At 36.0% G+C, this 22,979-nt stretch overlaps 1 protein-coding gene across 1 annotated transcript in view; it reads right to left on the reverse strand.

The window, feature by feature from the left end:
- Positions 1 to 418: 418 nt before the first annotated feature.
- LOC107843037 (probable L-gulonolactone oxidase 6) overlaps positions 419 to 22,979 on the reverse strand; it is an 82,174-nt gene continuing 59,613 nt past the window's right edge. Inside the window, exon 4 of the mRNA XM_047402930.1 lies at positions 419 to 1,295. Coding sequence (XP_047258886.1) covers positions 580 to 1,295 — 716 coding nt within the window. The 3' untranslated portion in view covers positions 419 to 579. The remainder of the gene's footprint in view (positions 1,296 to 22,979) is intronic.

A 22,979-nucleotide genomic window follows, 5' to 3' on the forward strand; every position in this document is an offset into this window, starting at 1 on the left:
ATAGGCTTTCAAATTCATATTTAACTTCTAAAACATCACTTAACTTGGAATGCAATAGAAAACTTTTCAATAGGAACAAACATATCCAGATTTTAAAAAAAAAGAAAAAAAATTTATAGCAAAGGAAGGGTCATTGGAAAGGAATTATAAGGTCGAGAACCAAATCATCACCAATAAGCGAAAAGTTCAAATAGCCAACTGAACTATTAAGATTCTCATCTACTTGAAACTCAACGAAGATGTTAATTTAAATGTTTAAAGTATTTTGGTCACGTAGTTAGGTGTGACCTAGGAGAACAAGTATGGGAATTTCAAAAGTACTATCCAATATGACCGTGATGCAATAAGAAAAGTGTGCATTCAATTGAATAAAAAAAGGAGCATAGACCATCTTTAGTATTTGAATAAAAAAGTAATAAGAACTTATGAAGAACAGTTGTATAAATAGATTTAAGTGTATTATATTAAGGTTTACTTGTTACATTAATGTGTGTATTTATTTCCTTCCTGTGCACATCACTGCAGGTCTTGTTGTATTTTACATCATATATCAAGATATTAGTTTGTACTATAAGGACTTTACCGTGACGACAAACGAGTACACACCCTTGCATCTTTGTAAATTCGGCCTGGTCGACAAAAGTAACCCTTCTTTGGAGCACAATGTATATCTTCAGAACAAATGCATAGTCCTTCCAGAGCACACCCATCTTTCACTATGGTCAACCCATCTTTTAAGCCTAAAACTTGATCTGTCCACTCACTGGAAAATAAACCTAATGGGTCATAGCTTTGTTTCACTTTCAAGAATTTATCAGCATTTTTGTACTTGTTGATTGCCCCAATAAATGCTATGTTCCTATTCTTTCCCCAATGTGGCAAGGCCCCATATTTGAAGAATGCAAGTTGCTCGATCTCTTCCAGGAAATCTTCAAAGAGTCTAGGGGACATTGGGTCCTTGCTTCGGTAATATGTGATGTCAAAATCCAAAGCATCTTCTTGTTCACCCAAGTAAGCATTTGAAGTTGTAATGTACCTCATGAGAATGCCATCATATAAATCAAGCACACACAGTGACCTAGGCTCCAAAACAACTAGCCTTTGAACATCTTCAATGAAGCCTTTGACTTTGGATAAGCTAATACTGAATGTTGTTTGGTGAAAGAAGAGACCTTTAACTCTAGGGTCCCAAGGGCAAGATGTGATTCTTGCATCTTCAAGGCTGTCTAGGCATGTTCCTGACGCTTGGACTCGGTTGTGAAACCCAACAACTGGATAGCCAGTAAAGACCAAACCTGAGAGAATGCGATCGAGTTATTGGAGTGTTTAATATCGAGAAGAACAATAAAGAAATCCTCCTTGCAAAATAAAATTAAGAAGATAAATATTATTAAACAAAAACTTGAACCAAATACTTATAATGTAATCTAATGAAAATAAAAAGTACAAATCCTTTACATGTTAAATGTTGCATGGATAGTGAATACGTAAAGCACCATAAAGTTTTCGCATATAATTAGTGCCAAAATATGAGCATGCCTACACGAGTCAAAGTATGAGCATGCCTAAAAATCAATTTGAAGAGGTTCGTTTGAGCTTTGAAATAATCAAAATATACAAAATAAATTGAATCTGGGAACCCATAAGCTATGCCCCAAGTGATTTGTCGCATGGAGTGACCATAAGAACACATTAATTTTTAATGAAAGAGATCTCAAGTGGTAGTGGCCAAGGTGTTGCCATCACATAAGGAACCTGTTGTTTAGAAAATAGGTTATGCACCTGTATGTGTTAATGTCCAATTTTGATGATTGACAACTGTGCAGGCGAGGTGCTAAACAAGGAAGTGAAATAAATCAAGGAACTATTTCGGGCACAATCAAAATCAAATATTTCTTGAATTCAAAAAGGAAGAAGTAGAAATAATCTCAAATGAGACGGATCACCTCTGAAAAGGAAAGATGAATAGAAGACCCCTCTATAGAAGGAAAAGTATCACGGATCAAGGGATCAGAATTATGGTTCAACCTTATTCTTGAAAAGAGGATATTTAACATCCAATTTCTAAAGATCAAATTTTTTGGGTTTCTTTATTTAAAACCTTCCAACGGCGAGTCCAAGCCCGCCTATTTAAAGGCCTAAAAGAATAAGCAAGAGACACACAACTTGTCTCAATTTTCTCTAGCATTTTGCTCTACTTTTACTAAGCACTGTATTCTTCTAAGATTGTTGTATATCGAAAAAAGAGAGGAGAGAAAAATATAGTTAATGGGCCATTGTATCAAAAAGAGAAGAAACAAACAGTGAGTGTGAGTATATACTAAAAATTTATACTCAAATATTGTATTATTAAATTCACCAAAAGGCTAGTAAAATTCCTTGCAACCCAAGGGAACTAGAGTAAGACCTATTCTGGATCCCAACCAATATAAAATTTGTAGTGTTGATTTATCTTTCAGTTGTTTCATTATTGCATTAACCTTGCTTTCTCAATAATGCTTTAACAGATGACTTATTGGCATATTAAGTCGACTGAGAAATCGAAAAAGAATAATTCACCCCTTCTCTTACCACTTTCAGTATGGTCCGGTGATATTTCATTATAACTAGTTCTATCTCACTCTAGATTAATATAGTGATTCGAACATGTTAATGAACATACGATGCAGTGTGAGACTTACAGTGTGTTTCGTATGGAAGAAAATATTTTTCATTTTAAACAATTGTTGTTTCTTACTTACTTTTTGGTGTTCGGCACACAAGTAGAATTTTTTTTCCCTAAAAAAATTTGTATATATTAATAAGAAGAAGAATGTATAGAGTGATGGATATTGTAATGAGGGAACTAATAATAATAATAATAATAAGGTTATATTATTATTATTATAAGAAGAAGAAGATGGATATTGTAATGAGGGAGGGGAGGGTAGAAAATATGGTGAGTGGGGTAGGTGGAGTTAGGTGGGGGTGGGTGAGGGTAGGAAAAATAATTAACCTTTGTTTTAAAAAAATTAAACATTTTGTGGTGGGGGGGGGGGGGGGGGGGGGAAGAGGGAGGGGGGGGGGGGGAAGGGGGGGAAGGGGGGAAACATCCAGGTTTTGATCCTTATAAAATTTTCTAAAATTTTTGTTCTTCGGACCCAATACAACTCGGTACGAGCCGTATGCTGGGGTACGAGTGGTATGATCCTGTCGTATGATGACCACAGTTAGTTGGTGGGATAGTCTTGGTCACAAGAATGGCCACGACTTAGGGTAATGAGTCACAGGGCTTGGTATGAGTCGTATCAGGGACTCGTATGGTGGGCAGTGTTTGATCCTCTTGGTATTTCATTCTTCCAGGGATACTGGTCATGGGTAAAGATCGTATGTGGTGGTCACGACTTGATTGGATGAGTCATATATTAGACATTGTCTGATCCAAGGGGTGAGGCTCGGATACGAGTGGTGGAAACTAACTGTATAGGAGGGTTACGACTCGTAAGGGTCAGTCGTATCACTATGATGGGATTTTGTGCAACTTAAGTGAGGGCATTCTAGATATTTTTCTACTTACCCTAATTAGGAACCACGACTATTTAATACACTTAGAAAGTTATTTACCCTATTTCTCTATTCATTAACCCTTAAAAACTATTTCAAAACACTCCATAATTCTCTCAAGAGCTTTTGGAGCAAGAGAGATAGGATTTCAACTAAAGGATTGCTTTGGGACTTGTGTTGGTGATTTTTGTTCATCAATTCTTCGGTACAAGGCATTCTTCTATTCCCTCATTATAATTTCAACTAAAGGTGTGATTTATATGATTGATTTCATGATTTTACTATTTCATGATTATGGTTTTCAAATTTTATTTAGGATTTTTGATATTAAATGCTTATTATGGTTTCCTATGGTTTTGATTATGCTTTTATATACATTAATGGTGATTTTGGACAATTGGATTACATGGTAATGGTTTAATGGTCTTTCGAATTGGTTTTGGTTAAATTATGCCCCCAAGATGTTTGATAAAAGGCTTAAGAAGGTATATTCATTGCATTGACTTCTTTGAATGGAACTCGTGCTTGTTTTCATCTTACGTATTAAAGCTTTAAATGGCTTGAAAAGGCTAAAGACTAAATGGTTGTTCTTTTGGAGATCATGGAAGTATCCCAAGTGGTTTAATATAGTATATAGAAGGGCACTTGATAGTCCCCTTAACCTAAATGGTTTGGCTATGGATAATACTTACAAGTAATGAGGTGGTATGACGACATCACTAACATTGGCCTTAGTTAAATAAAATGGTAAATGGTTTAATTATTTGGAAATGGTTTTAATTTGACATTAATGGCGGGATGTGTAGTTAAGCCATGGAAGTCGGAGATTTCAGGAGGACCAAAATTGGAAACTTATATTTGCCAATATAAGGGGTCTTGATGATCATGTACGTGTGTCACTTTTTATATTGGGGGATGTACTAGTATGGGATACTTTCCTGGTCATGCAACTACACGTACTAGGCCCTTTCAGTAGGGGGCTGAACCCATATCGCCCATGGATGGATTAGGACGGCCAAGCTACACAACCCAGGTAAAGGTTTTAAAGGCATGCTAAATCCGATTCCCTTTCCCGCCACTTATATATATATATATATATATATATGTATATATGTATGTATGTATGTATGTATATATGTATGTATGTATGTATATATGTATGTATGTATGTATGCATGTATATATTTATGTATGTATGTATGTATGTATGTATGTATGTATGTATGGACATGTGCATTGGATGATTTTACTTGGTTTTATAACTAGAATTATTTGCTAGCGGATATTCGCTAACCCATCTACTGGCATTTGTATACCCACGCTATGCAGGAACCAGCTGTTAGACTTCTACATAGTGATTGACTCGGGGACAGCACTTGAACTGAAGTGGTGAATTTCCATCCTTTAGAAAGGCGTCATTTCATGTTATGGATATTGTTAAACATTTTGGCTTTGTTTTGGATATTAATTTAGGACATGGTTTGGGGCATGTCCCAACCAGTTTTATTTACTCTTTTGGATAGAGGCTTTGTGGTACTTCTAGGGTTTTGGTATGTGCGGGATCAGTATTGGTGTCAGCCTTGGCATTATAATAAGCTGGGAGGCAGGCTTCACCAGACACAATTTCTCACTATTCCATCGTATTACATTTTGGGATTGATTATCATATTATGTTTTGATTTTCTCTTTGATTATGACCTAATTTATGGCCTATTGTTTGGTTGGTATGGTTAGATGGTTGATTTGGTATAGTTAGACTCGATTGGGTCGGTCACAGTTGTGATCCTATCCCAGATTCTTCATGAGAGAATTTACGCTATATTATTATATGCTAGAAATTCAGCTTTGGTTTGGGTAACGAGGGGCGATCTTCAATCTTGGTTGGACTTGGGATGCCCATTACGATAAGGCCCGGGGTTGGTCAGGTCAGTGGGAAATTTTTAAAAAAAAATATTTTGGAAGGTGGGGGTAGGTGGGGGATACGTAGGTGTTAGGGTGTGTGGGGATGAGGTAGAAAAAATTAAATCTTTTTTATAAAAAAATATCTTTTTTGGTGGAGGGAAGAGAGAGAGAGAAAGGGGAAGGAGCATTAGTGATAGAGATGGGCGGTAGGGGTTAACAAAAAAATTATTTTTGAAGAGTGATAGGTGGTGGGTAGGGTAAAACTAGGGTGAGTGATTTGATAGTGGTATGAGACATTGCAACTTGTTTTTCACGGTTAATTAAGAAAGTCATTTTTCTTATTTTGGAGGAACTTGTTTTCATAGAGAAAACATTTTCCAAAAGTTTTAGTCAAAAGAACATGAGAAAAGAGAATCAAATTTCAAGAAAATGTTTTCCTCCATACGGGACACACCCTTAGTGAAAATGATTGACAGGCTTAAAATAATCAAAATGGACAAATAAAACCTCATAGAACCTGAATAATAGCCGAATAGGAATAAAATAGATTAATTGAAGTGTTAAAGGGTTATGGTTGTATTGTTAGAGTGGGTGAAAGTCTCACATTGATTAAAGAATGGACTGGCGCTCTGCTTATATAGCTTTAAGCAATCCTCCGATCACAAGCTAGCTTTTAGGATTGAGTTTGATCCAAGATTCCTTCTTCACATGGTATCAGATCTAGCCAGGTCCACTTCCTGTTGGTCTTCCAATCCATGCTCTAGTTGGGACTAGGCGTTAAGCGGGTGTTAAAGTATGTTTAGAGTCCCACATTGGTTGGGAAGGACTGGTGGTTTGCTTATATGGACTTGAGCAGTTCTCCCCTCGTGAGCTAGCTTTTGCGGTTAAGTTAGGCTCAGGTGCCATATATTTAAATGAAATCAAAACCAGGTAGATTCCCGTTAAAGTTCTCGATCCATGGTATAGTTGGGACCTAGTGTGAAGGGGGTTTTAGAGTTGCTAAAAGTTCCATATTAGTTGAGAAATGGACTGGCAGTCTACTTATATGGACTAAAGCAATCCTCTTTTTATAAGCTAGATTTTAGGGTTTAGTTATACACAAGAGGCATATAATGAGACCAATTGTCCATCCTTTTCCCCAAACGTCGCATACATTTAATCTTGGCATTATCATTGTGTGTTGCACAATAGTTGGAGAAATTTAGTTTTCCTAGTGTGATGCATGTGCGACGTACAAAAATGAGGTTTGCACCAGAGAAAGAAAAAACACTTTATTTTCTTAGTTTTTAAAATCTTTGAAGGAAAAGATATGGGCTAGCTAGGACTTCATCAATTTAGCCAAGGTAAGAACTCAAATATACTTATGCTAATTCTAATCAACTGACACTAGAACGATGATCAAGAACGCAAGAACAGACGGAGGGACAAACCTAGGGGTCTTCAAAAAGGAAATTATTTCTGTGTTTGATTAACCATAACTGGTTATATGCAATTTCTTGCAATATTTATGCTTATTCCATGTTTAGTTACTTGTATGATCACATTCAAACTTAACAGAGAGCTAGCCAACCTCACTTTACGTGAGTTCCACGAGGAAGGTTAGATATCCCACACTCATAGGGACCATTCTTTCTTGGTAGATTGGCTGACACCTCCAAATCTCACATATGTAGGGACACTATTGTAAGACTTTACTAGAGAAGTCATGTTTCTTAAATAATTCAAGTTTTAGTTTCATCTTACCGTCTCAACTTTCAACTTACATTAGTTAACAAACTTAAATGATTTATATGATCACTTTCGAATTGTACTTTCTTAGTTATTACGTTCTTGTTACCCTAAAAATATCTTTATTTTCCTTTTTAGGAGATAATCTATGAGACTTACTAGATATTATATGGTGGTACTTAGACAAAAGGTTCTTCTTTTATTTTTTAAATGTAGATATGGATAATACATTTCATACATTGCCAGCTAGCCTAAGTTATAGTCTACCTTACCTCACCTTTCTTTTCAATGGGTGATTTTTTTTTTAATTGCTTTTAATTTTATTAGTATTCTGAGAATGCCTCGAAGAGTATGTTGTGGAAGCGGACTGGGTAGAGTGTTATTATTGCACAACTACTACCTCAAAATAAAAGTCGCTAAAAATAGTAAAAGAGGAAAAAATAAAAAGAACACCAAATTTATGAGGCTCGTTAAAAATATTATTTTACCTATGTTCTCAAACACAATTGACCAAATTTTATTTCACTCTAAAAGTACAAGTGAAATATTACAAAAGAGAGAGAATACACAAAATGTCTTAAGAAGATGAGAAGGCTATTGTGAGAGGTGTATTTTAAACTAAGGCATTTAGGCTCCTTTTATAGGGAGGAAGCCCCCCATTTTCTTCCCACAACCGATATGGGATATATCCCACTTTCAATAAATCTTCACCTTGGGATATCCCACATCTTCAATTTTCTCTCATGATGAATTTCAATTGTGTCTTCAACTTTTGAACTTCAATGTTCAACAATGTTGATCAAGTCCAAACAATGTCCAAACTTGATCGCAGTTACCACTTTAGTTAGCATATCAGCAGGATTTTCTGTAGTCTTGATTTTCTGCACTGTGACTCCACCTTCTTCTATTATTTCTTGTATGAAGTGATACTGAACATCAATGTGCTTCATTCTTGCAAGATAGACTTGGTTTTTCGCTAATTGAATAGCACTTTGGCTATCACAAAATATTGTAAAAATTTATTGTCTGATACCAAGTTCCTTAAGCAATCCTTGAAGCCAAATTGCATCCTTCACAGACTCTATAATAGCCATGTACTTTTCCTCAGTTGTAGACAAAGCCACTATTGACTGTAAAGTAGACTTCCAACTAACTGGCATTTTTGCAAAAGTAAACGCATAACAAGTAGTTGACCTTCATTTGTCTAGATCACCTGCATAATCAGAGTCACAATATCCAACTACACGCAAATTTTCTTCCTTCTCAAAAACTAACCCAACATCCACGGAATTACGAATATACCACAAAATCCATTCCACAGCTTGCCAATGTTCTTTTCCTAGATTATGCATATATCTACTAACAATACCAACAGCATGTGAAATGTCAGGTCTTGTGCAAACCATTACATACATCAAGCTACCAACAGCACTTGCATATGGTGACCTTGACATATATTCTGTTTTGACATCATTCTTTGGCGACATATCAGCACTAAGATTAAAATGGGGAGCCAACAAAGTGCTAACTGGTTTTGTTTTTTCATCCATACAAATCGATCTAGCACCCTCTTCAGGTATTTTTTCTGATAAACAAAGTTTTTTTTGAATGTCTATCCCTTGTTATCTCCATCCAAGAATCTTCTTCGCATCTCCCAAATCCTTCATCTCAAACTCCTTACTTAGTTGAGCCTTCAGCTTCTCAATTTCTACCAAATTCTTGGAAGCTATCAGCATATCATCGACGTAAAGTAGAATATATATATAAAGGAACCATCCTTAAGCTTGCGTAAATACACATAATGATCGTATTTGCTTCTCATGTACTTCTGCAATAACATAAACTTGTCAAATCTTTTGTACCATTGCCTAGGACACTATTTCAATTCGTATAATTTTCAAGTTTGTACACCATATTTTCTTTTCCTTCAACTTTGAATCCTTCTGGCTGAGTCATGTAGATTTCCTTTTCCAAATCACATTGTAAAAATATTGTTTTTAGAACCATCTGAACTAGTTCTAAATCTAACTGCGCTACCAAAGCCAATATGATTCTAATGGAATAATGTTTTCTTGAGAAAACACTTCATTGTAATCAATTCCTTCCTTCTGAGCATATTCCTGGGCCACCAATATTTCTTTGTAACGAACATCATTTTGGTCAAGAAATCCTTCTTTCTTTGCATATACCCACTTGCACCCAATAGCTTTCTTGGCCATCGGAAGGTTGGCCAGATTCCACGTGTTATTCTAATGAAGGGACTTCATTTCCTTTTCCATTGTAACCTTCCACTTATTTTCTTCACAACTTTGGATAGATTTTTTATAAGTGGTAGGAATACTATAAATTATTATTGAGGTTGCACATACCATTATCTCTATGAGATGCATAGGTTTCTTTATTATTCTTTTAGGTTTTCGGGTTGCTATTGACTCAAGTTTCTGTTCAGGTTCTTGAGTTGGAACCTGCGTCTCAACTAGCTCTACTTCTAAATTACCATTTGTTTCTTCATCTGCTTCTTGTGGAGGAAAAATAAATTTTCCCTCAAACTCCACCTGCTTTGAAGCACTATCAGTTACTTTTTATCTTCATTTGTATCCTTTTTCATCATCGTGGATTCATCAAAAGTAACATCTCTGCTGAATATTTTCTTGTCTTGAGACACCATAGGTGATATTTTTTGACTCCAGAAGTAATTCCCATAAAGATAGCCTTCTTAGCTCTTGGATCTATTTTTGACTCTTTCACATGATAGTATTCAGTTGAGCCAAATACATGTAAAGAATCATAATCCAAAGTAGGTTTTCCATACTATTTTTCAAAAGGTATCTTCCCACCAATTGCAGCAGATGGTAGATGATTAATAATGTGGCATGCATATGTTATTGCCTCAGCCCATAATTCTTTGCCCAAGCCAGCATTGGACAACATACATAGTACCTTCTCCAGAAAAGTTTGGTTCATGCATTCTGCCACTCCATTCTATTATGGTGTATGTATGAAAGTGAAATGTCTGATGATGCCATTATCTTCACAGACCTTGTTGAAAATATCATTCGTGTATTCACCTCCATTATCTTTGCAAAGACAATTGATCTTTCTTTCTGTTTGGTTTTCAATCATTGTCTTCCATTTTACAAAAATTCCTAACACTTCGTCTTTTGTTGTCATGGTATACACCCATACTCTTTGGGAAAAGTCATCAATAAAGGTTACAAAATAGTGTTTCCCACCTAATGAAGGTGTTTTGGAAGCACCCCAAACAATAGAATGTACATAATCCAAAATGCCTTCTGTATTATGGATAATTGTACCAAATTTAACCCTTGTTTTCTTTCCCTTCACACAATGTTCACAAAATTCCAAGTTTCCAAATTTAACGCCCTTTAAAAGTCCTTGATCTAATCAAATTTTCAAGGATTTCCCTCCAGCATGTGCTAAGCGCATATGCCATAGCCGGGTTGCTTAAACCTCTTTGTCAACACTGGATATTACTGTTGTTGTCCCAATAATTGTTCTATCATGATAATGGTAAAAATTATTGTTCTTCCAAATAGCCTTCATTACCACAAGTGCATTGGAGTATATTTTCATCAATCCATTTTCTGCAACAACTTTGAGCCCTTTCAAATCAAGAGTTCCCACAGAAATGAGATTCTTCCTTAAATCTGGTACATATCAAACATATGTTAGTGTTCTGATCATTCCATCATGGTTCCTCAAATGTATTGAACTAATGCCATATGTAGTCAGAGAGCTGTTATTTTTGGTGTGGATAACTCTGAATTCTTCTTCTTCAAAATCAATGAACTAGCCCCGATTTGAAAACATATAATAGCTACTAGCCAAGTCCATCAGCCATACATCTGATGGCTTTGATGACTCTGCAATTACCAGTGAGAAATTTGACTAGTTACAATCAGCTACATTTGAATCCATTACAAACTTCCCTTTGTCAGGTTTGGCCTTATTCTTCAATTTTGGATAGTCATTCTTCCAGTGCCCTTTTTCTCGACAAAAGGCGCATTCATCTTTGCTAAGTTTGGACCTTGACTTGGATCTTCCCTTCTTTGTTCTCATTTGATTTTGAAAACGGCTACTCGTGACTAGGGCTTCTCCTTCTCTGCTCTTCTATTTCTCTTTCTTTCTTTGTTCATAGTTATACAAAGCTGAACAAACTTCTTTCAGAGAAATTTCATCCTTCCCATGAAGTAAAGTAGTTTCAAGGTGCTCGTACTCATCGGGAAGTGACCCTAACAATATCAACGCTAGATCACCATCGATAAAAGTTACATCCATATTTTGCAAATCTTAACTAATTTATTGAAACTGGTGATATCATTATTTATTGTGGTACCAGGAACATAGGTGAAGTGAAATATTCTTTTCTTCATAAAAAGTTTACTCTGAATATTTTTCTTCAAAAATTTATCCTCCAATTCCCTCCATAATTTACTTGCAAAAGTTTTCTTTTTAAATGGATACTTCTGTTCTCTTCCAAGGAAGAACCAAATGGTACCATAAGCAACACGGTTGATGTATTTTCAATCTGCATCTCCAATATTTTCTGGTTTATCTTCTTCTAGGAAAAGATCTAATATTTTCAACCTCGCATTTCCAAATCCCAAAATGTCATGTTCCGTCAAAAATTTCAACTACAAATTTCACATTTGTTTGAATTCTTGACATAAGCGAAGATACCGACGTGTTATTGACACCTGATGTAGACACTTGTGTCATGTCCTATTAGGATACTTCTTGATTTCCTCTCCTATTTTGTGCTATAAATACTATTTAGTAGGTGGCTACACAAAGACCAAGATAATTCTTTTCTGGTGTGGAAGATCAGACTACGCTGCAGGCTAGAATCCTAGCTTTGATACCAAATGTTGCGGAAGCGGACTGGGTAGAATGTGATTATTGTACAACTACTATCAAAAATAAAATCTGCTAAAAATAGTAAAAGACGAAAAAATAAAACGAACGTTGAATTTACGGGGTTTTCTAAAATATTATTTTTACCTACGTCCTCGGACACAACTGACCAAATTTTATTCCACTCCAAAAGTACGTCCTCGAACACAAACTGACCAAATTTTATTCCACTCTAAAAGTACAAGTGAAATATTATAGAAGAGAGAAAATACTCAAAATGGCTAAAGAAGATGAGAAGGCTATCATGAAAGGTGTATTTAAAACTAAAACATTTGGGTTCCTTTTATAGGGAGGAAGGCCTCCAATTTTCTTTCCACAACCGATGTGGGGCATATCCCACTTTCAGTAAATATTGTATTCCCTATTCTTACAGACGCATATGTTTTGTTGGTATTTCTATATTTTGTTCTTCATTAATTACTTGGGTAATTATTTCTGCCTTTGTTAAATAATTATTATGCCCAATCAATCAGCTGTAGAGATCATCTCAAAAAAAAGTTATGTTTGGGTTTCTCAATCACATCTCGCCCCGGTTTTGGGATGTGAAAAATTGGCATTAAAACATACAAGTTTAGGAAGTCATTAGTCGTGTCTAGTAAAGTCCCAAATATGTTGTGCACCATACTTATATTTGGGGGGGTGCATGACATGTTAGGATAAATTACTTTCTTTGATTCTTCATCATACCTTAGCCTTACACTTTTAGAGTTCTAAAAACCCTTTATCTCGTGTTTCAAAATGCAATGGATATAACAAGATCAATCTTATCATCTATTGCCAACAACATCAAGATAACAATTGCTAATAATGAGAAGCACTAACAGTGGTGCCAATTTCCTATAAGCAAGTGTTGTTGCCAAAAGGATGTGATAGAGAATGAAGCCAAGGCTAAGGGAAAATGTTAGGGGTAGAAATTCAAAGTTTGTGTTAGGGGCATTGGATATGCACAAGCTCTAGTCCGTCAAGTTGTTGAAGAACTAAAGTAAGTTTATGCCCCCCACCCCCACCCCACCCTGCATATAGTCTACTTGGCATGTCAACCTTAGAAAATGGATTGAAAAATCTACAAAATGTTAACTTTTAGAGTCAGTAGACCCTCCAACTATTGGTCAGATTGCATTGGCTAATATTTTATCTCAAGAGGTGTATGATTTTGAGGCGTATGATCAATTTTTGAGGCGTATGATCAATATTATGCATTTTAGGTCCCATCAGAGGTGGAAGGTACAATAATAAGTTGATTTTGAGGCATATAATCAAGATGGTAGTTTTAGGTCCCACTAGTGTAGAGGGTACCACAACCAGATGCTCCTACCAATGTGGTTCAACCAGTACAAATCCTAGTAGGAAAGATCTAGACATAGTTGTTTTTACGATTAAACCTTACTAATTATATTAGTACTACCAACCAAATGAGACATTATCAAAATATGTATCTTTATTCTATATTAAAACTCAACACACAAAGTTAATTGAGTTTTAGTTGAACAGGGGACATTTAAATGGTGGATGGATATCATGAGAGAGCTAGAGATTCTGCACTACTACCACTGAACTTGACCATGATTTAAAGGAGCATTTAGAGCTAAGTTTTTGCCGAGTAGAGAGATGGACGAGCTTTAGTGAGAGTTAAAATAGCTTAAATAGGCCATACGTCTGACCAAATATGGGACTGAGTTCATAAGGATGGCAGAGTATGTCGCCATATTTAATACTAACTGAGAGAAAAAACGAAATGATAGAAAGTAAAATACTCATACTGGTTAGCAAACGTAGTTGTAGTACACAATCTATAGACACGGTAAAGTATCACTATCCTACTTTCTATAGAGGTTGTATTAGATATAGTCTTGTAGTTTTTGTATCAACTCTAGTATTGGATACTATTTAACAATCTATTAGTCCATTCAGTAAACATTTTGTTCAATCATATGAAGCATCAGAACTATTTATCTAACTCTATACTCTTTTGTTCTCTTCTTTTATTGAATTCTTCTTGCATGTTTTTCATTCCAAGTCTTACAAACAAAAACTTCATTATCAAAACCAAGGATATTATAGACTGAGTGACTTTCTGCAATCTTCTTAGCATGCCATTATATCTTAGCATGACAAAGTCAATGTGTCTATTGAGAGTCCTCCAAATAAACTGAGAATAAGGAGCATTGAAAGAAGGTTGTCCAAATTGCTTCCACATCTTTATAACATTGTACACACTTTTTTTCAATTTATATATCCCATTTCTAAAATATGTTCACTACTACCAGTAACTCTATGTTGGGATCTATGATGTTTTGATGATTGACAAAATAAATGAAACATGTTGATCAAGGTGGTTCATCAAGGTGTTTCAACAGTTACACAATCAAAAGTTGTATCACGATCCAAACTAGGGCCTAGTGTAATACCTAGAGTTTTCATGTATAAAACCTCTTATATTTTCTCATGAGATCAGATCCAGCGTAAAGAAATGGTTACTCATAAGTTGACTCTGTTGTTTCTATCTCAGCCATATAGCTATGTTCATAAGAATTCATGCACTTGTAGATCAGTTCAGTAGCTCAATATGTTTGAGATTTAGCTATTCAATTTATTTCTGTTGTGCAAGATAGTGTATAGCCTCAGATTCCTCAGTGTTTCATATTAATTAGCACATTCAAGGATGAATGTTCCCAAGGGGGAGATAATGTAATACTCCGCATTTTCGAGCTAATCTATGAACCATCGTTCTTACATATAGAAGCTATAATCCAAGTGATTCCCATGATAACATAAGTTTCATTATCCTTATCCTCATGTATGATTTGCTTTTGAGGTGAAAAATGTTCATATAAAGCATTTAGAGCCAAGTTGAGCTAAGATCCTTTGATTCGTCCAAAAGTTGATATTTGATTCTATAAGGGTCTACTTTAAATGTGTATAACTTTTTATATACATGGAATTTTTCATCTCAAGACCCACCAAATTGTAGATAATTTAATTATCTTTCCAACAATACTAATTTTTCCAAAATCTGATACTTAAGCGAAAAGTTACAGCCATTTTCGTGAGAGGCAGTAAGCCGAGGCAATAAGCGAAGCGGCGCCTTGCCTATTCCGGCCAGTGTAATTTCTTGAAGTCAAGCTCTGCATCCAAGAGGGTTATTTGAGTTATTTCCCACCCTTAAATAGCCCCAACAACACGAGATTCAGCATCTAAAAATCAAATTATACCCTCATTCTCTCAAATTTTCTCAAGAACACAACTTAGGGTTTAAACCCAACGTTCAAGAGAACTCAAGATTTAACCGTCAATTTTTGAAATTGATTCAAGAATTGGAATTCCCAAGCCAAGTGCATCAAGAACATCCGTTCAAAGGTCCAAATAGAAACCCAAAAGCAAGACTTCATCCAAAGTTCCTAATCTAATGTATGTGGGGTTTGAGCAAAAACACTCCTTTCGTTCTTATGCCCAAAGTATTAATTTTTATTAAAGAACTTCATGTTTTTTCAAGTGGGTTTATACCAAAATTACTTTATTTTGAATTTATGATTTTACAAGTTGTTCAAGTCTTGAATTGCATGATTATTTCTCTAATTTATGTCATGAGTTGAGAATTTATGCTTTGAACTTCACATCTCTATAATGATTTGATGTTTTCAAGTGTATTCCAAGATTGATGTCAAGTCCTTAAGTTTCATTATGAAATTGAGTTTATTTGAGTATGTGTATATTTTTTAAGCTAAATATCAATTGTGGTGTATCTTGAAGACTATGTTCTTGAAACTTTCGAACTATTATATTCATATCAAGAATGAGTTTGAAATTTGAGAATGTTATGATCTTAAGCTTTCCACTAGCAAATTGTTTACCAAGATTTGAATGAAGATTGATTTTTTGATACTAAGCTAAGATAGGAATCCACACTATTTATAATTTAAAGCTAAGAGAAGCACAATTTGCTCTTCATTGTAGACCCTTGAGTTATTTTAAGGTGGATTTCCTAAAAGTTCTGAGTTTAAGTATGGGAGTAGTATTTAGCACCAAATTGGGTATATTTCCAAGATCTCATATCCCAGAACTACGTGCCACCATAGGATTGAGATTTATGGGCCCGAGGCCGAGATAGTGATCACTAAAGTTAAGGTTCTATTCTGATGGCAAGGGTAGAACAGCTCTCCCCAACGTGGGTATGACTTTGGACTCCATGACAGCTCATATGATTTATGTCTTTTCTAAGAAACTCTAAATCCCAAAGTTACAAAGTTCTAAAGTCCCAAAGTTCCAAAATTTCTAAGTTTCAAAAGAAGTTCCCTACTCTCTTTAAGATAAAGTGTGTGTATATATATATATATATATATTGAAAGTTAATATTTTAAGATTTCCAAAGTTTTAAGTCCCAAAGTTTCTAAAAGTGTTACAGTCTTAAAGTTCCCAAGTCTTTAAGTCCCAAGTTCCAAGTTTTCCAAAGTGCTATGATTCTTAAGTTTCAAGAGAAGTCCCTTATTTTCATGAGATTAAATTGTATGTCTTGAAAGTTATTATTTTAAGACTTCATCCAGTTGACAAGATTTGAGAACAAGAAGAGGATACAAATTTTAAAATAAGGTGTAATGACTCACGAGATTTATACTACATGTTTCCTTATTCATGATTTATGAGATTTAGATTTCAGTTTTATTCAAGTTATGTGAGTCATTTATATCGGCATGCATGTTTTCTATAAAGATTGACGATATTGTTTAAATATTTCATCCAACCCTATATACTCAGTACATCCTCAAAATACTGATCCACATATATGTCTATGTGATACATTGTCTCATAATGTAGGTACAAGTTGTAGCACATATACCATATTCAGTCAGTTCGCAGCACCCTGTCAGCAGGGGATGAGTTCTTTTGATTCAAGGACTTAAGTTAAGTATAATTTTGTATTGTCTCTTTTATTTAGTCATATTGGGTTGGGATAGTTGGGAGTCATGACTCGGATATCTATAGTCAGTACTAGTAGAGGCTTCATAGACAGTCAGTAGTGTTAATGTATGTAATTTCAGTTTTGTTTGTAACAACAGAGTTGTAATCTTATAAAGTCAGATTTGTATTGATCCAGTTCAGAAAAGTTTTATGTTTCCGCTAATTGTGTTTAGATTTATGTATTTTATTCAGTTGTTTGTAAGTATGCCAGTAGAAGGGTTAGCTTGGGATCACATGGAACCCTAAGCACCGTGTCACATCTTGGGACCCATTTTTATGGCGTTACACCTAGTCGTGATAGGTATCTCAAGCCTACCATGATTCAAAGACCACCCCCTAGCCTAACCTCAAGAGCACAATAATGATAATAAAGCGGAAGTTAATTAAGATAGTAATAAAACATGAATAGGTAACTTAATGAAACTAAGAGTTAAGACATCAACAAACCCGCACTTGCCCATAATAGCCTCTAAAACTAGAATATCAACAACTTTAGGGCATGCCCCCAACTATGACCAAAAGGAATCCATAAGTATTAAGTCAACAACAAAAGAATAATAAAATGATAAGGCCTTTTGAAGGATGAAGGCTCATCACTTCACAATAACTCAGCAAATATGCTCAACCACCTAATGTTGCACAGGAGCAACAAAAAAAATCTTCGAACCCTACATCATAAAGTGATGTAGCGTCCTAGGAAGGTCAGTTGGATAAGAACTGGCATGTAACTCAGGGAAGGTGATAGCATAATTCCATATCTAAAATTAGTCAAAACCACATGCAATGGGCTATATGGATTCAGCTCCCTCTACTAAAAGGGCCCAGTGCATGTTAGCCGCATGAACCAAGGAAAAACTGAGGGAAAACTAAAGCCACCATGGGCAATTGCCATCCCAAAATATATATCAAGTATGCAGTAAGAACACGATCATATAGACCTTAAATTCCAGTAAACGTGGTTTCTAGTGTTCATCCCCTTGGGACTTACACCTTCACATTTAGTTACACAACCCCATTTAAGCCCAAACTAAATTCACTTTACACATAGTTCTAGCCATTAATCGAAAGTCATTCATTAAGGCATTTACACTTGGTATCGTAATACCGATGTGCTTACAAGCTAAATTAAACAAGTCAAACCAATCCAAATAACCACATTGACTCCTGAGTTGCATCCCCTATGTCCATATTGACTCAGAAGAAAGTCAAGTTTTAGTGGTCAGATCCTTGCGAGAAGAGTTTTCAGGAGTTGAAGACTCGACTCAGCTCAGCTCTAATTCTAGCTCTTCCAGATGGTTTAGATGAGTTTGTGGTGTATTGTGATGTATACAGAGTAGGTTTGGGTTGTGTCCTCATGCAGCATAGTAAGGTCATAGCCTATGCCTCCAGATAGCTTAAACCTCATGAGAAGAATTATCCTATTCATGATCTTAAGTTAGTAGCCGTATTCTTTGCCTTGAAGATTTTGAGGCACTACCTATATGGTGTTAATGTAGATGTCTTTACAGATCATAAGAGTCTTCAGCATGTCTTTCCTCAGAAAGATCTCAATCTTCATCAGAGAAGGTGGTTAGAGCTCTTGAAAGATTATGACATAGTGTTCTTTATTATCTGAGAAAGGCCAACGTAATGGCCGGCACTCTTAATAGACTGTCCATGGGTAGTGTTTCTCATGTTGAGGATAGTAAGAAGAAGTTATCTCAGAAAGTCCATCAGCTTGCCAGACTAGGCGTTCGCTTAGTAGATTCTTCAGAGGGTTGTGTATGTGTTCAGAGTAGTTCAGAATCATCTCTAGTTTCTAAGGTGAAATAAAAGCAAGATAGAGATCCTAGCCTTGTAAATTTGAAAAATTCCATCCAAAATTAGAAAATAAAAGTTTTCTCCCAAGGAGGAGATGGCATTTTTTGTTGTCAGGGTCATCTCTATGTTCCAGGTTTAGATGTCTTAAGGCAGTGAATTCTTACAGAAGAGCATGGTGCATGCTACTCTATTCATCCAGGGGCTACTAAGTATACCGCGACTTATGGGATATCTATTGGTGGAGTGGGATGAAGAGAGATATTACAGAGTTTGTGGCTAAGTACTCTACATATCAGTAGGTTAAGATAGAGCATCAGAAGCCTAGTGGTCCTATGTAGGAGTTTATCATTCCTACTTGGAAGTGGGAAAAAGTAAACATAGACTTTATAATGGGTTTGTCTCAAACTCATCATCAGCATGATTCAGTCTGGGTCATTGTAGACAGGATAACCAAATCAGCCTATTTCCTTCCAGTTCATACATCTTATTCAGCCGAGGATTATACCAAACTCTACATCAGGGAGTTGGTCAGATTGCACGGTGTTCCATTGTCCATCATCTCAGAAAGAGGTACCCAGTTTATCTCTCACTTCTAGAAAGCATTCTGAAAGGGTCTTGATACCCAAGTTCATCTTAGTATAGCCTTCCATACTCATACAGATGGTCAAGTATAAAATACCATTCAGACTTTAGAAGATATGCTAAGACAGTATGCAATTGATTTCAAGGGCAGTTGGGATGACCACTTGCCTTTGATTGAGGTTGCATACAATAATAGCTATTATTCTAGTATTTGTATGGCTCCATTCGAAGCACTCTATGGTAGGAGGTGTAGATATCCAATCGGTTGGTTTGAAGTTAGTGAGGCCTCAGTCATAGGGCTTGACTTGGTATTCGACGCCTTAGAAAAAGTTTAGTTAATCAGAGAAAGACTTCGGGCTGCTCAGAGCCGACAGAAGTCTTATGCAGATATTTATAGAAAGGATCTTGAGTTTGAGATTGGTTATTATGTATACCTCAAGATCTCTCCCATGAAAGGAGTGAAGAGATTCGGCAAGAAGGTAAAGCTCAGTCCCCAATATGTCGGTCCCTTCAAGATTCTCAGTCACTTCGGCAAGGTAGCTTGTGAGCTTAAATTGCCTTCAGATCTAGCCTCAATTCATCCAGTATTTCATGTTTCTTTTCTCAAGAAGCGTATAGGTCACCGATCAGTTGTAGTCCCTATTCAAAGCATAGATGTTCAGAACAGCCTCTCTTACGAAGAGATTCCAGTCCAAATCCTAGAGTATCAGACTCGTAGATTGAGGAACAAAGAAGTTCCTCTAGTCAAAGTTCTTTGGCGAAATCAGTCCATCGAAGGAGCTACTTGGGAATTAGAAGAAGACATGCATACCAAGTATCCTCACCTCTTCTCCACCAACTCAGATCAAGCTCAAGGTAACTGTCCTCCTTAAACTTACTCAGTTACATGTTTAATGTTCATCATAAATTTGGTATCAAGTACCATTGCATATTCAGTCATGTATTCATGTATCAGTTCAATTATATAATAATGCATCAACATGCATTGTCATTGTGAGAAAACTTAGCTCCTCATAGCACTCAGTCATGTATTCATGAATCAGTTACACATGCATCAGAATGTACAGCTTATCCATCATATCAGTCATGAGATCATGTTTTAGTCATTCATGTTCAGATCATTGCTTCCCCTCTCAGTCAGTCTCATTCGAGGACGAATGTTCTCAAGGGAGAGATATTGTAATACCCGTGCCTTTTTCTTAGCTTGAAATTATCTTGAAGATGTTTGAACTTGCTTTGAAATACGAATCCATTTTTGTACACATGGTATTTTTTAGATTTTTTTCCTGTCTGTCACGTGAGAAATTGATTAATCTTTCCATCGATACTAATTTCATCAAAATCCAATGTCAAATGAGGGAGTTATGGCCAAAATACAGTAAGCACAAAAACAGCCTAGGTGCGACGGTGCAGGCAACAGACTATCGGACAAGCAACGGACCATCGACCATAACCGTCGCATCGAGAAAGTGAACCTATTCTATGGATTAGTATGATGGCTAGGCCCGACGAACCGTCGAAGCCCACCATCGCTCGTTGGCAATAACTCCCAGTTCTATCTCAGTCCGACGGAGAGGTCCAACGGACCGTCGACCCAGCAAAGGACCATCGTACCCCACCGTCGGATGACCCACTCAGTTATTTTATGTCATTTTAAATAGGAGTATTTTGGTCATTTACCATCCGCCTATATATACCTAGTTATATCCAATTTCAGCCATTTTGTTCATTATTATTTCACAACAACAAATTAGGGTTTCTCTCAAGGATCAATCCCCAAGAACAAGAAACCCTAGGTACTTAATTCCAAGCTAATAATTCAAGTTTTCTTCCAAAAATCTTCAAGAAATCACAACCCAGGTATGTATAGTGTTCATTCATGGACTCCTTTCATCCATAAAGCCCAAGAATCCCTTTTCTAAATTCAAGATTATGGTTTTCTTTATGAATATCATGATTGGGCTATACTTGTTCACGTTGATAAATGAAAAATTAAATTCTACTCCATGTTAGATGATAATTTCTATGTGAGTTTAGTTATTATGGATATGGATTCATGCTACCCTATGACTAAACCCTTGAATCATGATGTTTAATTGTTGAACAGTGATGTTTACATGTACTGTGCCTACAATATGTTTGATTAAATGCCTAAATGGAGGAAAATTACCTAACTAGCATGATATCATGAAATCCCCATGTATGTACATGTTTATGCCTATCATATGTTTGATGAAATGCTTCAATAAATGTATTATGGATTATGGTATAAGTCATGTGTTCAAGTAAGTCATGTTTTGTTTATTTCCTTCCATCGATTCCTGGGGGTACTTATACCCGAAACATTAGTTGTGTGCCTAGATCCATGTCATGTTTACACGAAACTCTCAGTTGAGCTATGAATTCTTAGACTTCAGACAGCCTTATGACTCAGGAAATCTCCATGATCTCATAAACTCAGTCAGTTGTTAGATATAAGTAGTGTTCCATCAGTCAACGGAATTTAGTAACTCAATCCATGTTCTATTCAGTGACTATTTAGATGGTATTAAAAATTAGCATCGAGCGAACCCAAGGATGGGAACTTACCTACTAGTTTAGGGTGTAATTCTTAGAAGCAATCCTTGTGTTCCAAAACTACATAGCCAGCATAGGTTGAGACATCTAACCTATCAGTCTAGGGTTGATGAGGTGGCTTAACCTGTCATTTCAGGGTTCCCACCATTCTTATTTTGAGTACCTTCTAGTATAGGGTACTCTCAGCTTGTCCTTACCAGTGGCGCAGTATTGACACCCTTCCAATTGGGGTTACAAATTGGACCCCAACGCAGCCATAATGGTGCATTAGGGGCATGTCAGTTATATAACTACTTCACACAGTTTTAGTATCATTCTCAATAAAAGAACTCAGATAGTTCTTCAGAATTCAGGACTAGCAGATACAGTCAACTCCGATACAGAATGGAACTCAGGTAGTTCCATCAAATTTAGGACTGTCAGCTACATTTACTCATGTTATCAGTCATATCAGTATGTCATGTCATCAGTATTCAGATTCAGTAATCATATTATCACGATATTGGTGTTAGTTGTTATGTCTCATGCATGTATTCTTACACTCATATTAGTTAGTCAGTTATTATTATTGTTCATGCATATGAACCCCATACATTTAGCCTTCCTCACATGCATACCAGTACATTCAGTCATACTGACGCATTCGCGCTATGGTGTCTTATATCATAGGTTCAGAGACACGAGCTCCAAATCAGCAGTAGCTTCCAGTCTCAGCAGTAAGAGTTAGAAGTGAGTCCTCATCCTTTGAGGACATGATTGTTTCTCTATTATCTCATTAATTAGTTTATTAGTTGGTGTTAGTTGGGGACATTTTCCATCAACTCCTTATTCAAATTATTACATCCAGGGCTTAGTCCTGTGTTATTACAACTACACTTGCATTTTTGTTCTTGGATTCTTATTGATATATGTTGTTTCAGGTGGTTTGCTTATAATATTATTTTTTGGGAGTTAGT

Source organism: Capsicum annuum, unplaced genomic scaffold (assembly GCF_002878395.1).
Source record: "Capsicum annuum cultivar UCD-10X-F1 unplaced genomic scaffold, UCD10Xv1.1 ctg3069, whole genome shotgun sequence".
NCBI classification, from domain to species: Eukaryota; Viridiplantae; Streptophyta; class Magnoliopsida; order Solanales; family Solanaceae; genus Capsicum; species Capsicum annuum.